A 15,730-nucleotide genomic window follows, 5' to 3' on the forward strand; every position below is an offset into this window, starting at 1 on the left:
AGATTGGAGCAGTCAATCTCAATGTTTACAACCAGAAATAAATGATTAAGAATGGATGCAGCTACCTGATGCCTATGTGGTGGCGGATAACAAATAGCAGGTGTATTTAATTGAATGGAAAATACAGTGCAAACAAATGAAAATGCACAGCAGCAGGTTGTTACCAACACATGGATCAGGATACAAAGTCTATCTAGAATTAAAAAAGAAAATACCAGAAACACTCAGCAGGTCAAGCAGAAGTTACAGAAGGAAAAACTGTTAATATTTCAGGTCAAAGACCCAAATAATTTTAAATTTCACATCTGCACCATTTTCGTTTCAAGATACAGTGGAGTATCCAATCTCTGACTTGACCATAATTTCCTTAGTTTGCTTTTCCTGGGAGAATGGAAAGGATGGACAGAAAAGGGTAAATTGGGTTAGCAAGTAAGCAGATGATACAAAAATAGGGAGATTTGTGGATAATGAAGATGGTTTCAGGGACTGCAGGAGGATTTGGACTGCTTAGAAAAGTGGGCTGAAAGATGGCAGATGGAGTTTAATGTCAATAAGTGTGAAATGCTTCATTATGGGAAGAATAATCAAAACAGGACATATGCAGTGAAGGGGAGGACATTGAGGATCAGAGAGATCTTGGAATAATGGTTTGTCGTTCTTTGAAAGTGGATTCTCATGTAGATAGGTGGTAAAGAAGGCTTTTGGTATGTTGGCGTTTATAAATCAAAGCATAGAATATAGGAGCTGGGAGATGATGTTGAGACTGTTCAAGGCATTGGTGAGGCCTAATTTGGAATACTGTGCGCAGTTCTGGTCCCCAAATTATAGAAAGGATATCAATAAGGTAGAGAGGGTACAGAGAAGATTTACTAAAATGTTGCCTGGATTGCAGTATCTAGAAATACAAAGAAAGATTGAGTAGACTGGGTCTTTGTTCATTGGAGTGTAGAAGGTTGAGGGGGGATTTGATAGAGGTATTTAAAATTATGAGAGGGATAGATAGAGGAGATGTGAATAGGCTCTTCCCCTTGAGGATAGGTGAGATTGGAATGAGGGGTCATAAGTTAAGGGTTAGGGGGCTAAAGTTTAGAAGTAACATGAGAGGAAGCTTCTTCACTCAGAGAGTGGTGGCTGAGCAGAATAACCTTCCGGAAGAGGTGGTTGCAGCAAGGTCATTTTTGTCATTTAAGAGAAGGCTGGATAAGTGCATGGATGTGAGAAGATTGGAGGGTTATGGACAGGGAGCAGGTAGGTGGGACTAGAGGAGATCACTTAAATTGGTGTGGACTAGAGGGGCTGAGATGGCCTGTTTTCGTACTGTAATTGCTATATAGTTATATATGGTTACAGTCAGGTTGAGGCAGGAATCAGTTACCAGATATTCTTGTATTTAACAAAGTAAAGCAAATACACTGTATTGGTATTTCCCTGCAGTGCACTGAGGAGGTCACCAAATATTGACCAAGGTGCTGATTACACAACAATTTAATGCCTGTTTTTTTGTCAGTTGTTTTTTGGGAGGGAAGGTGATTTCTCACACTGCAGTGTGTGAACCTAGTAAGGTTTTAGAAAAAAGACATTTACTAGTCTGGAAAGGTACAATGCATATATTGATCACTTTGCAGACAACTGTACAAGACTTGTGGGAGCCAGACTTTAAAATAATACAGATAGAAGGAGGCTATTTTGGCCATTAAAAGCTATGAAAGCTCATTGCAAACTTTCCCTTGCTACAGATGAGCAGGTGGCCATCATGAGAAATGGGATAATGTGTTCTTACTTCTGTTAATTGTGCATTGTTGGGCTATAGTGAAGATGAAAAAGAAATGGGCCAAATCATTTTCCTTTCCAAAGAGTCAATACAGGCTCAAAGAAATACATTTTGTTCAGTGTTCACATACTGGAGCACGTGCACACTAAGCCCCAAATATTCCACCCAAAAGATAAATGAAAGGCTGCAAAAATGAATGTTGATCCAAAGAAATGATCCATAATTTACACCCCATCTGAACTGGGTTGCAGTCAACCCTTATTTCCCCACTTTGAGTTATTATAAATTTCAGCTACATTGGAGAGCTTTGAGGTGAGGCAGGTGATTTCTGTAAAAAGAGGAATAAAGAAATAAAGAATAAAGGAATGAAGAAATCTTTTTAAAGACTCTTACTGGGTCAGAGCTTAGCAGTAGGGAGAGGAGAGGAGAGGAGAAGGACAGAAAAGAAAAGAGTCCGGGGCAGGTAAGAAAACTTTTTAAAAAGTTTCTTACCAGGGTCTGCGGGGAGGAGTCGGCGTCGGAGGCGGCCATTGGTCGAGCCAGCGTACAGGAGAGTGTGACGGGAAGGTAAGGTCTTTTTAAAGACTCTTACTGGGGACAGAGCTTAGCAGTAGGGAGAGGAGAGGAGAGGAGAGGAGAGGAGAGGAGAAGGACAGAAAAGAAAAGAGTCTGGGGCAGGTAAGAAAACTTTTTTAAAAGTTTCTTACCAGGGTCTGCGGGGAGGAGTCGGCGTCGGAGACGGCCATTGGTCGAGCCAGCGTACAGGAGAGTGTGTAGGGGTTAATTGGAGAAAGGCCAATAAATAAGAGGGACAGCGAGCGGCCCAGCGAGTGAGTGGCACAGTGAAGGAGTGGGACTTCCAGGCTTTGGCTCATCAGGCTTCGGCTCATCAGGCTTCGGCGAAATCAGGCGGAGAGAAAGCTAAGATAGTCTTCATTACAACTTCATTAGGATAAGGGATGAGTGTTAAGGCTGTGTGTTGTCGGGAGTGCCGGATGTGGGAGGTCCTGGAGTCTTCCAGACTCCCGGATGTCCATATCTGCACTAGGTGTGTCGAGTTGCAGATTGTCAGGGACCGTGTTAGGGAACTAGAGCTGCAGCTCGATGACCTCAGGCTGGTTAGGGAAACAGAGGTAGTCATAGACAGGAGTTACAGCCAGGTGGTCACGCCAGGGCCACGGGAGGATGAAAGGTGGGTAACTGTTAGGAGAGGGACAAAAGAACGTAAGGTGCCAGAGACGAGCCCTGTGAATGTAACCCTCAGCAATAAGTACGCCTCTTTGAGCACTGTTGAGGGGGACATCAAGGTTGGGGGGAGTGACAGTGGCTGTGCCTCCGGCACGAGGTCGGCCCCTGTAGCTCAGAAAGGGAGGGAAAGGAAGAGGAGGGCAATTGTGGTAGGAGACTCCATAGTTAAGAGGACGGATAGGGGATTCTGCGGACGCAGCAAGGAGAACCGGATGGTGGTTTGCCTCCCTGGTCCGAGATGTTGCTGCTCGTGTCCCAGATATCCTAAAGTGGGAGGGACAGGAGCCAGAGGTCGTGGTACATGTAGGTACCAATGACATAGGGAGAATTAGAGAAGAGGTCCTAAAAAGTGAGTACAGGCAGTTAGGTAGGGAGTTAAAAAGAAGGACCGCAAAGGGGGTAATCTCTGGATTACTCCCTGTGCCACGTGACAGTGTGAATAGAAATAGGATGAGGTGGAGGATTAACACGTGGCTGAAGGGGTGGAGTAAGGGGCAAGGTTTTAAGTTTCTGGATAACTGGGACCTTTTTTGGGGGAGATGTGACCTGTACAGTAAGGACGGGTTACACTTAAATCCCAGGGGGACCAGAATCCTGGCAGAGGTATTTGCTAGGGCTACTCAGGATCCTTTAAACTAGAATGGTTGGGGGGAGGGAACAAAATAGTACAGAGCAGTAAGGAGAAGGTTAGAATGAAAACAATGAAAGTTTGTAGTAAGTATTTGAATATGGATGGGCAGGTGATAGAGAAGGGAAATGCTCTGGAAGAAGATGAAGGGCAATTGTCAGGAAAAGTAAATAATGTTGTTCTTAAAGATGAGGGAAAACAGGGATTAAAAAATGGGAAATCCCTGAAATTCATATATTTTAATGCCAGGAGTATTGTAAAAAAGGTGGATGAGCTGAAGGTGTGGATTGATACTTGGAAGTATGATGTGGTAGCGATTAGTGAGACATGGTTGCAGGAGGGATGTGATTGGCAACTGAATATCCCTGGGTTTCGTTGTTTTAGGTGTGATAGAGTCGGAGGGGCAAGAGGAGGTGGGGTTGCATTGCTTGTCAGGGAAAATATTACAGCGGTGCCTAGGAAGGATAGATTAGAGGGCACATCCACGGAGGCTATTTGGGTGGAACTGAGGAGTAGGAAAGGAGAGGTTACACTTGTAGGGGTGTATTATAGACCACCCGGAGGGGACCGAGGCCTAGAGGAGCAAATCTGTAGGGAGATAGTAGATATTTGTGATAAGCACAGGGTTGTAATTATGGGAGATTTTAATTTTCCACATATAGATTGGGAAACACATTCTGTGAAAGGAATGGATGGGTTAGAGTTTGTGAAATGTGTGCAAGATAGTTTTTTACAACAATATGTAGAGGTGCCGACCAGAGAAGGAGCAGTGTTAGATCTACTGTTGGCAAATGGGATGGGTCAAGTGACGGAGGTTAGTGTTGGCGAGCACTTCGGGTCCAGTGATCATAATGCCATCAGCTTCAATGTCATTATGGAAAGAGAGAAATCAGGGCCAAGGATTGAGGTTTTTGATTGGGGAAAAGCTAGATTTGAGGAGATGCGAAAGGACTTGCAGGGTGTGCATTGGGACAATTTGTTTTATGGGCAGGATGTAGTAGAGAGATGGAAGTCTTTTAAAGATCAGATTTTGAGAGTGCAAAAGCTTTATGTTCCTGTTAGGTTAAAAGGAGGGGCAAAAGGTTTGAGAGAGCCGTGGTTTTCAAGGAATATTGGAAACTTGGTTCGAAGAAAAAGGGAGGCGTACATTAGATATAAGAAGCATGGAGTTAAGGAGATGTTTGAAAGATACATTGAATGTAAGAGGAATCTTAAGAGAGGAATTAGGAAAGCTAAAAGAAGGTACGAGAAAACTATGGCAAGCAGGGTGAAAACAAATCCAAAAGAGTTCTACAAATATGTTAATGGTAAGAGGAAAGCTAGAGACAAAATTGGTCCCTTAGAAAATCAGAGTGGAAAACTGTGTGTGGAACCTAGAGAAATGGGGGAGATATTGAACAGTTTCTTTTCTTCGGTATTCACTAAGGAGAAGGATATTGGGAGATGTGGGATAAAAAAAGCAAATTGGGTAAATATGGGGAATATAGAGATTACAAAAGGTGTAGTTTTAAGGCTTTTGAAGAATATAAAGGTGGATAAGTCTCCAGGACCAGACGGGATCTTCCCCAGGACATTGAGAGAAGTGAAGGAGGAAATAGCAGAGGCTCTGGCGGTAATTTTTCGAATGTCATTAGATATGGGGATAGTGCCGGAGGATTGGCGCATTGCGCATGTGGTTCCGTTATTTAAAAAGGGTTCAAGGAGGAAGCCTGGCAACTATCGGCCTGTAAGTTTGACGTCTGTGGTAGGTAAATTAATGGAGAAAATTCTTAGAGATAGTACTTATAAACATCTGGATAGACAGGGTCTGATCAGGAGCACTCAACATGGATTTGTGGGAGGAAGGTCATGTTTGACCAATCTGATTGAATTTTTTGAAGAGGTGACTAGGAATGTGGATGAGGGTAGCGCAGTGGATGTTGTCTATATGGACTTCAGTAAGGCCTTCGATAAGGTACCACATGGAAGGTTAGTTAGGAAGGTGCAGTCTTTAGGTATAAATTTTGAGATAGTCAAATGGATTGAACATTGGCTGAAAGGGAGAGGCCAAAGAGTGGTAGTGGATAATTGTCTGTCAGGTTGGAGGCCGGTGACCAGTGGTGTGCCTCAAGGATCTGTATTGGGCCCATTGTTGTTCGTTATATACATTAATGATCTAGATGATGGGGTGGTGAATTGGATTAGTAAATATGCAGACGATACTAAGATAGGTGGAATAGTGGATAATGAAGAAGGTTTTCTAGGATTGCAGAGGGATTTGGGCTGCTTAGAAAAGTGGGCTGAAAAATGGCAGATGGAATTTAATGCTGATAAGTGTGAGGTGCTTCATGTTGGTAAGAAGAATCAGAATAGGACATATGTGGTAAATGGGAGAGCATTGAGGAATACAGAAGAGCAGAAAGATTTAGGAGTGACGGTACATCGTTCCCTGAAGGTAGAAACTCACGTGAATAGGGTGGTGAAGAAGGCTTTTAGTATGCTGGCCTTTATCAATCATTGCATGGAATATAGGAGTTGGGAGGTGATGTTGAGATTGTATAAGACGTTGGTGCGGCCTAATTTGGAGTTCTGTGTGCAGTTCTGGTCGCCTAATTATAGGAAGGATATAAACAGAGTGGAGAGAGTGCAGAGAAGGTTTACCAGAATGTTGCCTGGGTTTAAGCATCTGGAGTATGGGGAGAGATTGGACAGATTGGGTCTTTATTCTTTGGAGCGTAGAAGGTTGAGAGGGGATTTGATAGAAGTATTTAAGATTATGAAAGGGATAGACAGAGTGGATGTGGATAGACTATTTCCGTTAAGAGGAGGAAAGATTAAAACAAGAGGACATGAGTTAAGAATTAAGGGGCAGAGGTTTAGAGGTAACATGAGGGGGAACTTCTTTACTCAGAGAGTGGTAGCTGTGTGGAATGATCTTCCGGGAGAAATAGTGGCGGCGGAGTCAATTGTATTATTTAAGAAAAGGTTGGACAGGTATATGGATGAGAGGAAGATGGAGGGTTATGGGCATTGTGCAGGGAGGTGGGATTAGAAAGGGGTGTTTGGTTCGGTGCGGACTAGAAGGGCCTAATGGCCTGTTTCCGTGCTGTAATTGTTATGATTATGATTATGATAAGAGAATCAGGATTTAAAGTGCTAATCCACTGAAGGTATTTTCCAAGGACTAAGCACATTTGCTGCAGTGTACCTGATTAATAACTAATGGAAATTTTTCAGATAATTAGATGTGATGAAAAAAGGGGAAGGTGGACGGAAATTCAGACCAAATTTATATAACAAAGTTCAACCAGGGCAAATAGACAACGAGTTACAAAATCAATTGGAGTGCCACCCAGGTTTTGCAAGGTTGTTGCTCATGGTCAATAGTGAAATCAAGCCTGGCAATGCCAACCTGCCCAATTAAGGCATAGCAAAGCACTGCAGAGGAGTTGTACTCACCATAAAGATTTTCCACACACAGTATATGGAGAAAAAGTAGCCTAGAAAGTTAAAATATTTTCCTTGGAATGTTTTTGAGTATTCAATTCTTTCCTGTAAAAGATAAACAGATAAATCATTTTAGAACTCTTTCTGTGCCCCAAGGATTTCACTGGTGAAATAGTGAGTAGTTGCATCTATTCAATTTCACCTTCAGGTTAGATTTATAATTCTCCCTTTCCAGTTATTTTCCATTAATGTGACACTTTGTTGATCACCATCTACCTGTTGTGCTTGACTGCATCAAAGCTATCCAGTTTACTTAGATTACACGGTCAAAGGCACATTGAGATAAGAAAAACAAGATTCAAGAAAGTTGTACTAAGCTTTTATAAATGATTGGCTCATAACACCTTGAATCTTGTGACCAATTAAGGGTTTGGGTTAGATGTCAAGAACTTCAGAAGGACTCAAAGATAGGTTACTGGAACTGATCCAACAATCGAGGGCTTCACTTCTGGAGAGAGATTGTGAAGACAAGATTGTTTTTTTTTAAATGTCGTCAGTTATGGGGAGATTTAATAATGATGTTTGAAATAATAGTGTTTTTGAAAGGATAAATAAGGGAAATTATTTCACCAGTAAATCAATGGAAGATACAGATTTAAAATGACTACCAGATTAAAAGTGAGTTGAGGTTTTTTAATGCTGTGAATTCTTGTGCTCTGAAAGGAAAAGTCCTGAACTGTACAACACACAAACATACTGGAGGAACTCAGCAGGTCACACAGCATCAACAGGAAATAAAGGGCAACCAATATTTCAGGCCAGGGCATTTGTCAGATTTTAGCAAAAATACCCCCCTAGGGTGGGGTGGGGGGGGGGGAGTGTGAGGAGGAAAGGATAGGAGGGAGGAAGAGGCAGGGGAAATTCACAGGCTAACGGGTAAGAGGACATAGGTGGATATAGTGTGAGGGTAGAAGAGAAAAAAGCTGAGGTGATAGAAGAATTAAGGGAAGGGGTTGGGGAGCTGGAGCAAAGAGGAAAGATAGGGAAAGAGAGACACCGAGGGAGGAAGGTTGACAGAAATCAGAAGTTGTAGCGGCCCGAGTGGGCACACAGCGCGGCAATGCAAACTGTCGCTGGCGCGGTTCTGCAGGCCTGCAAAACAATAATACGGACGCTGCATATGATGTAGCGGCCGTGTAGTGGGCTGAGTGGGCAAACAGTGCAGCAACACGAACTGTCCCCGGCGCAGTTCTGCGGACGTGGAGGACCATAATATGGACGCTGCATACTCACCTAAGGGACCGCATGCAAGAGATACCGAGTGCCGAGGAACGGCACGTTGAGCTATTGAGTCTCCCGCCGGAAGGCGCAGGACACTTACAAGGCTAAATTTACACCTGCCAGTCCCGTGGATCAGCAGCAATCTCGTAGTGACGTCCCACATTGTCCCGTGGAGCCCGGGACACACAGTATATAAAAGAAGCCTGTAAACCCTGAATAAATCAGTCTTAAGTTGACTAGTCTGGCATGTGTTTTTTGTATTACTTCAGTAGCTCTATCAATAGTAGCCGCTATAATTGGTGATCCCAACTGTAAGATTCAGCTGAAGCCTGAGTCTACAGTCATAATGGATGCAGCTGTCACCACGGTGGCAGTTAACGCAGTTGGTCTTCACTTGCCTCTTTTCTAGACCCATCAACCTTGGGTTTAGCTTATTCAGGCTGAAACCCAGTTACGTCTTCGGGGCATAACAGCAGAGGACACAAGGTTCTGGCATGTTGTAGGTGCGTTGGATGCCGCTACCGCATCTCGAGTGAGCGAATTTATTGCCACTCCCCTGGTGTAAAACCAGTACACCAGGTTCCGCCAGTTTCTCCTGGATACACTGGAATTGACAAGGCATGAGCGTGGCATGCGGCTTTTGAATATGGAAGGCCTGAGTGAATGGAATCCATCAGACCTAATGAATCAAATGCTTGCCTGCTCTTTGAAACCCTATTCCTATCAAAGCTCCCAGCTCGTGTCGCCATACCCATCGCTAGCATGAATTTCCGCCATCCCCAGCATGGGAGGCTGACAGGCTCTATCGTACTCCTACACAAGAGTCTGCTCAAATACAGCCTGTTTTGGTAGCAGATACATCTTCTGCGTCCTACGAACCTTCTGCATCTGGAGTTCAATCAAAGAAGGAAGAACATGCTGACGTGCGCTGAGATTAGTGTTTTTACCATCGCCATTGGGGAAAAAATGCCCATGGTGTGTCTCATTACATAGACACTTCAGGCCCACCAATTCATGCCAGAGCTCATCGTCTTCCGCCTGATAAACTGCTGCAGGCAAAGGCAGAGTTTACGGCCATGGAGGAGTTGGGTATCATTCGATGCTCCAACAGTCTTTGGGCATCTCCATTACACATGGTCCCCAAGAAAACGGATGGACACCCTGCGGCAATTACCATAGGCTTAACGATGTTACTACACCCGACAGTTACCCCATTCTTCATAAACAGGATTTTGCTGCCCATTTACAACATTGCCACATTTTTTTCCAAGGTTGATCTGGTCAAGGGATATTATCAGATACCTATCCATAGGATGATATTGCTAAAACAGCAATTATTACCCCTTTTGGGCTTTTTGAATTTCTTAGAAAGCCGTTTTGATTGAAAAATGCTGCTCAAACCTTCCAGCAGCTGATGGACGGTTTAGGCAGGGTTTTGGAGTTGGCATACATTTACTTGGATGATATCCTCGTAACCAGTCAGACTGAGCAAGATCACCACCTGCATTTGTGCCGCCTTTTCCAATGGCTAGGGGAATTCGGTCTTACTGTCAACCCTGGCAAATGTCAATTTGGCAGATCCACCATCAACTTCCTACTTCCTAGGACACAAGATCATGGCCGACGGTATATTTCCCTTATCCAGCAAGGTAGATGCAATCCGTGCTTTTTCCAAACCTACCACAGTTAAGGGACTGCAGAAATTTTTGGGCATGATAAACTTCTATCACCGGTTTATTCCTGCAGCTGCTGACATTCTTCGACCACTGTTCCAGAATGTCTCCGCCAAATCCAGGGATTGGTTGGTTGGGGTTGGGTGTTGGGTTTTTCCTCCTTTATCTTTTGTCAGTGAGGTGGGCTCTGTGGTCTTCTTCAAAGGAGGTTGCTGCCCGCCGAACTGTGAGGCGCCAAGATGCACGGTTTGAGGCGATATCAGCCCACTGGCGGTGGTCAATGTGGCAGGCACCAAGAGATTTCTTTAGGCAGTCCTTGTACCTCTTCTTTGGTGCACCTCTGTCACGGTGGCCAGTGGAGAGCTCGCCATATAACACGATCTTGGGAAGGCGATGGTCCTCCATTCTGGAGACATGACCTACCCAGCGCAACCTCCTTTGAAGAAGACCGCAGAGCCCACCTCACTGACAAAAGACAAAGGAGGAAAAACCCAACACCCAACCCCAACCAACCAATTTTCCCCTGCAACCGCTGCAACCGTGTCTGCCTGTCCCGCATCAGACTTGTCAGTCACAAACGAGCCTGCAGCTGATGTGGACATTTACCCCCTCCATAAATCTTCGTCCGCGAAGCCAAGCCAAAGAATACCTGGACATTAGAGGCGGAGGTTGCATTTACAACTGCCAAAGAGGCATTGGCCAAAGTAGCAATGCCTTTTCACATTTCACGTCCACCAGTAACTTTGATGCAGTATCACTAGCAGGAAACTTGTTCCTACCAGCTGGCATGGAACCCCTAAACAACTTGTGCCCTCACAGCTCCATGACGCTGATTTTGTTTCTTTTTTTACGCAGACAGGTCCCAGGAGCGCCATTACAACGACCATATGAGGGTCCTTTCCGCGTGATTAAGAGGGATGGAGTTGTGTTTACTTTAGACATTGGGGTGCACTTGCAGCTGTTTAGTGTAGACAGATGCAAGTCTGCCCATGTGGATCCCACTGCATCCGTTCAATGCATGGGTCTCCTCCTAAGGAACACACAACTGGTGTTTTAATTTCCGGCGAAAATTCAGCGGGGGGGGCGGGTGGTGATGTAGCGGCTGTGTAGTGGGCCAAGCAGGCGCTCAGTGCAGCAACCTGAACTGTCACTGGTGTGGTTCTGTGGGCGTGCAGAACCATATACGGATGTTGCATACTCACCTAATGGTCCGCACGCAAGAGGTACTGAGTGCTGAGGAATGGCACGTTGAGCTGTTGAGTCTCCCGCTGGAAGGCGCGGGACACTTACAAGGATAGATTTAAACCTGCCGGTCTCGTGGATCGGCAGCTATCTCATAGTGATGCCCCACCTTGTCCTGTGGAGCCCGGGACACACAGTATATAAAAGAAGCCTGTTAAATCAGTCTTCAGTTGACTAATCTGCTGTATGTTTTTTGTATTACTTCAGTAGCTCTACCGTAGTAGCTGCTACAAAGTCGATATTAATGCCGACTGCATGGAGACTGCAAAGGCAAAATAAGGTGTCCTCCAATTTGTGGCTGGCCTCTGTTTGGCTGAACATGAGGTCATAGACAGACATGTCAGTGTGGCAATGGGGTGTGGAATTGAAATAGTTAGCCATTGGGAGGTCCTTGCTGTTGCAGTAGACAAAGTAAAGGTGCTCAATGAAATGATCTCCCAGTTTGCATCCAGTCTTACCAATGTAGATATGGCCAAACCTGGAGCACTGTAAGTCATAAATGATCCCTGCAGATTGACGTGAGGTGTTGCTTCCCTTGGAAGGACTGTTTAGATCCCGAATGGTGATGAGGGGTGTATGGGTGAATGTGAATTTGCTGTCAGAGGGGTAGGTACCAAGGGGAGTGCAATTCATGAGCAGCGATAAGTGGTCAACCAAGTCATGGAGGGAGTGATCCCCATGGAGAGGGAAGCAGAAAATGTATCTGGTGGTGTGATCACATTGTAGATGGTAGAATTGCAGAGGATAATATGTTGGATGTGGAGGCTTGTGGAGTGGTAGGTGCGGACAAGGAGAATCTTGCATCCTGGACAGTCACTTCTGTTCTCCTCCCTGCATCAGAAAGGTCAGGGCCTCTACATCTTTCTCAAATAATGACCCAACTAGTTCCTTTCTGCCAACACTCTCATTCATCTGGAAAAACTTGTTCTTGCCCTCATCAACTTGTGTTGATTCCTTTTCCTTTACACAAATAATATTAGATGTTTTCTTGACTATAGTGATTAGGGATAGCCAACATGGCTTTGTGCATGGTAGGTCATATCTAACCATTCTGATAAGAGTTTTTTGAGGTTACCAGGAAGGTTGATGAAGGAAAGGCTGTGGATGTTGTCCACGTGGACTTTAGTAAGGCCTTTGACAAGGTTCCACATGGGAGGTTAGTCAGGAAGGTTCAAATGTAAGGTATTCATGGTGAAGTAGTGAACTGGATTCAACAATTCAAATGGAGACCTGCGACTAGTGGTGTGCCTCAGGAATCAATGCTGAGACCATTTTTGTCTGTCATCTATATCAATGATCTGGATGACAACGTGGTAAATTGGATCAGCAAGTTTGCAGATAATACTAAGATTGGAGGCGTTGTGGACAGTGAAGGTTTTCAAAGCTTCCAGAGGGATCTGGACCAGCTGGAAAAGTGGATTGAAAAATGGCAGATGGATTTTAATGTAGACAAGTGTGAGATGTTGCATTTTGGAAGGACAAACAAAGAAAGGACAAATGGTAAATGGTAGGACACTGAGGAGTGAGATAGAACAGAGGGATCTGGGAATACAGATAAATAATTTCCTGAAAATGGCATCACAGGTGGATAGGGTTATAAAGAGAGTTTTTTGTCATATTGGCCTTCATAAAGCATTGAGTAGAGGAGTTGGGATGTTATAGTAAAGTTGTATAAGACATTGATGAGGCCAAATTTAGAATATTGTTGCTGTTTTGGTCACCTAACTACAGGAAAGATATCAATAAGATAGAAAGAGTGCAGAGAAGATTTACTAGGATGTTGCCTTGACTTCAGGAACTGAGTTACAGGGAAAGATCAAACAGATTAGGACTTCATTCCCTGGAGCGTAGAAGAATGAAGGGAGATTTGGTAGACATTAATTCAATTAATGAGGGGGAATAGACAGAGAAAGTGTGGGTAGGCTTTTTCTACTGAAGGTAGGCGAGGTACAAGCCAGAGGGCATGGGTTAAACACAGAAACATAGAAACATAGAAGATAGGAGCAGGAGTAGGTCATTCGACCCTTCGAGCCTGCTCCGCCATTCAACGAGATCATGGCTGATCTTAAAGTTCAGTACCCCGTCCCCGCCTTCTCTCCATATCCTTTAATACCCTTATACTGAAGAAATATATCTAATTCCCTCTTAAATATATTTAATGAACCTGCCTCTACTGCCCTCTGTGGCAATGAATTCCACAGATTCACCACCCTCTGGGTAAAGAAATTCCTCCTCATCTCGGTCCTAAACGGTTTGCCTATTATCCTCAAACTATGGCCCCGGGTTCTGGATTTTCCCATCATTGGAAACATCCCATCTGCATCCATTCTGTCCAGTCCTGCCAGAATTTTATACATCTCTATGAGATCCCCTCTCAATCTTCTAAACTCCAGCGAGTACAATCCCAATTTGCGCAATCTTTCCTCATAAGTCATTCCTGCCATTCCAGGTATCAGCCTGGTGAATCGCCTCTGCACTCCCTCCATTGCAAGAACATCCTTCCTTAGATAAGGTGACCAAAACTGCACACAATACTCCAGGTGTGGTCTCACCAAGGACCTGTACAGCTGCAGTAAGGTATCCTTGTTCCTATACTCAAATCCTCTTGATATGAAGGCCAACATACCATTTGCCTTTTTAACCGCCTGCTGTACCTGCATGCTCGCCTTCAGAGACTGGTGTACAAGTACCCCTAGGTCTCTCTGCACTTCCCCATCTCTTAATCTATTGCCATTCAAATAGTAATCTGCCCTCCGGTTTGTATTACCAAAGTGGATAATCTCACATTTATCCACATTGTAGTGCATTTGCCATGTATCTGCCCAGTCCCTCAATTTATCCAAATCACACTGGAGCTTCCTGACCCCCTCTTCCGTGCACACAACCCCTCCTAGTTTAGTGTCATCTGCAAATTTGGAGATATTACATCCAATCCCCTCAACCAGATCATTAATGTAAATTGTGAACAGCTGGGGTCCCAGTACAGATCCCTGTGGCACCCCACTGGTCACCGCCTGCCACTCAGAAAACGAGCCATTTATCCCAACTCTCTGTCTTCTACCTGCCAGCCAGTTCTCAATCCACATCAATACTTTGCCCCCAATCCCATGAGCCTTGATTTTGGAAGCCAGTCGTTTATGCAGGACCTTATCGAAGGCCTTTTGGAAGTCCAGGTACACCACATCCACTGGCTCTCCCCCCATCTATTTTACCTGTCACCATCTCAAAGAATTCCAATAGATTTGTCAAGCACCATTTACCTTCTGTAAATCCATGTGGACTCCTTCCGATCCCTTCTCTGCTAGTCATATGCTCCGCTATTACATCCTTAATAATGGATTCCATCATTTTGCCCATTGCTGATGTAAGGCTCACCGCTTTTTCTCTACCCCCCTTTTTAAATAGTGGGGTAACATTAGTTACCCTCCAATCCATGGGTACTGATCCTGAGTCTATCGAGTTCTGGAAAATAATTCTTAAAGCATCTGCTATCTGAATGGCCACTTCCTTAAGTACCCTAGGATGTTGATTATCAAGCCCTTGGGATTTATCTGCCTTCAATCTCCCCAAGACCATGTCCTTAGAGATACTGATTTCTTTCAGTTCCTCCCTTGCATTAGTCTCTATGTTTCCCAACATCCTTGGGAGGTTATTTGTATCCTCTCTTGTAAAAACAGAACTAAAGTAAGAATTTAATTGGTCTGCCATTTCCTTATTCCCCATTATATATTCCCCTGATTCCAACTGCAAAGGACCTACTCTGGATTTCACCAATCTTTTCCTCTTGACATATTTATAAAAGCTTTTGCAGTCGGTTTTTATATTTGCCGCAAGCTTACTTTCGTAATTTATTTTTGCTCTCTTGATTAATCCCTTTGTCCTCCTTTGGTGCATTTTGAACTGCTCCCAGTCTTCGGTTGTGGTACTTTTTTTGGCCAATTGATATGCTCTCCCTTTGGACCTAATGCTGTCTCTAATTTCCCTTGTTATCAACGGTTGAGTCACCTTTTTTGGTTTATTTTTATGCCAAATCGGTATAAACGATTTTTGCAATTTCTCCATTAGATCTGTGAATGCTTTCCATTGTCTATCTACAGTCAACTCCTCTATAAACACCACCCAATCAATCTTACTCAACTCCCGTCTCATACCATCATAATTCCCTTTATTTAAATTCAGGACCTTAGTCTCGGTTTTAATTTCATCACTCTCCATGTCGAGTGAGAATTCGATCATATTGTGATCGCTCCTACCCAAAGGGCCTCGTACAACAAGATTGTTGATTAGCCCCTTATCATTGCATAATACCCAATCTAAAATGGCCTGCTCCCGAGTTGGTTCCTCGACATATTGGTCTAGATAACCATCCCGTAAACATTCAAGGAATTCCTCCTCCTCAGTATTTTTACTAATTTAGATAGTCCAATCTATATGCAAATTAAAGTCTCCCATGATGACAGC

At 44.1% G+C, this 15,730-nt stretch overlaps 1 protein-coding gene across 6 annotated transcripts in view; it reads right to left on the reverse strand.

Annotated features, from left to right (window-relative positions):
• Positions 1 to 15,730, reverse strand: part of LOC138739059 (Golgi pH regulator) — a 111,482-nt gene that overhangs the window by 10,035 nt on the left and 85,717 nt on the right. For all 6 annotated transcript variants that reach the window (XM_069890471.1, XM_069890475.1, XM_069890474.1 and 3 more), the window contains one exon: positions 7,086 to 7,178. In XM_069890471.1, the coding sequence (XP_069746572.1) occupies positions 7,086 to 7,178 (93 nt within the window). The remainder of the gene's footprint in view (positions 1 to 7,085; positions 7,179 to 15,730) is intronic.

Source organism: Narcine bancroftii, chromosome 7 (assembly GCF_036971445.1).
Source record: "Narcine bancroftii isolate sNarBan1 chromosome 7, sNarBan1.hap1, whole genome shotgun sequence".
NCBI classification, from domain to species: Eukaryota; Metazoa; Chordata; class Chondrichthyes; order Torpediniformes; family Narcinidae; genus Narcine; species Narcine bancroftii.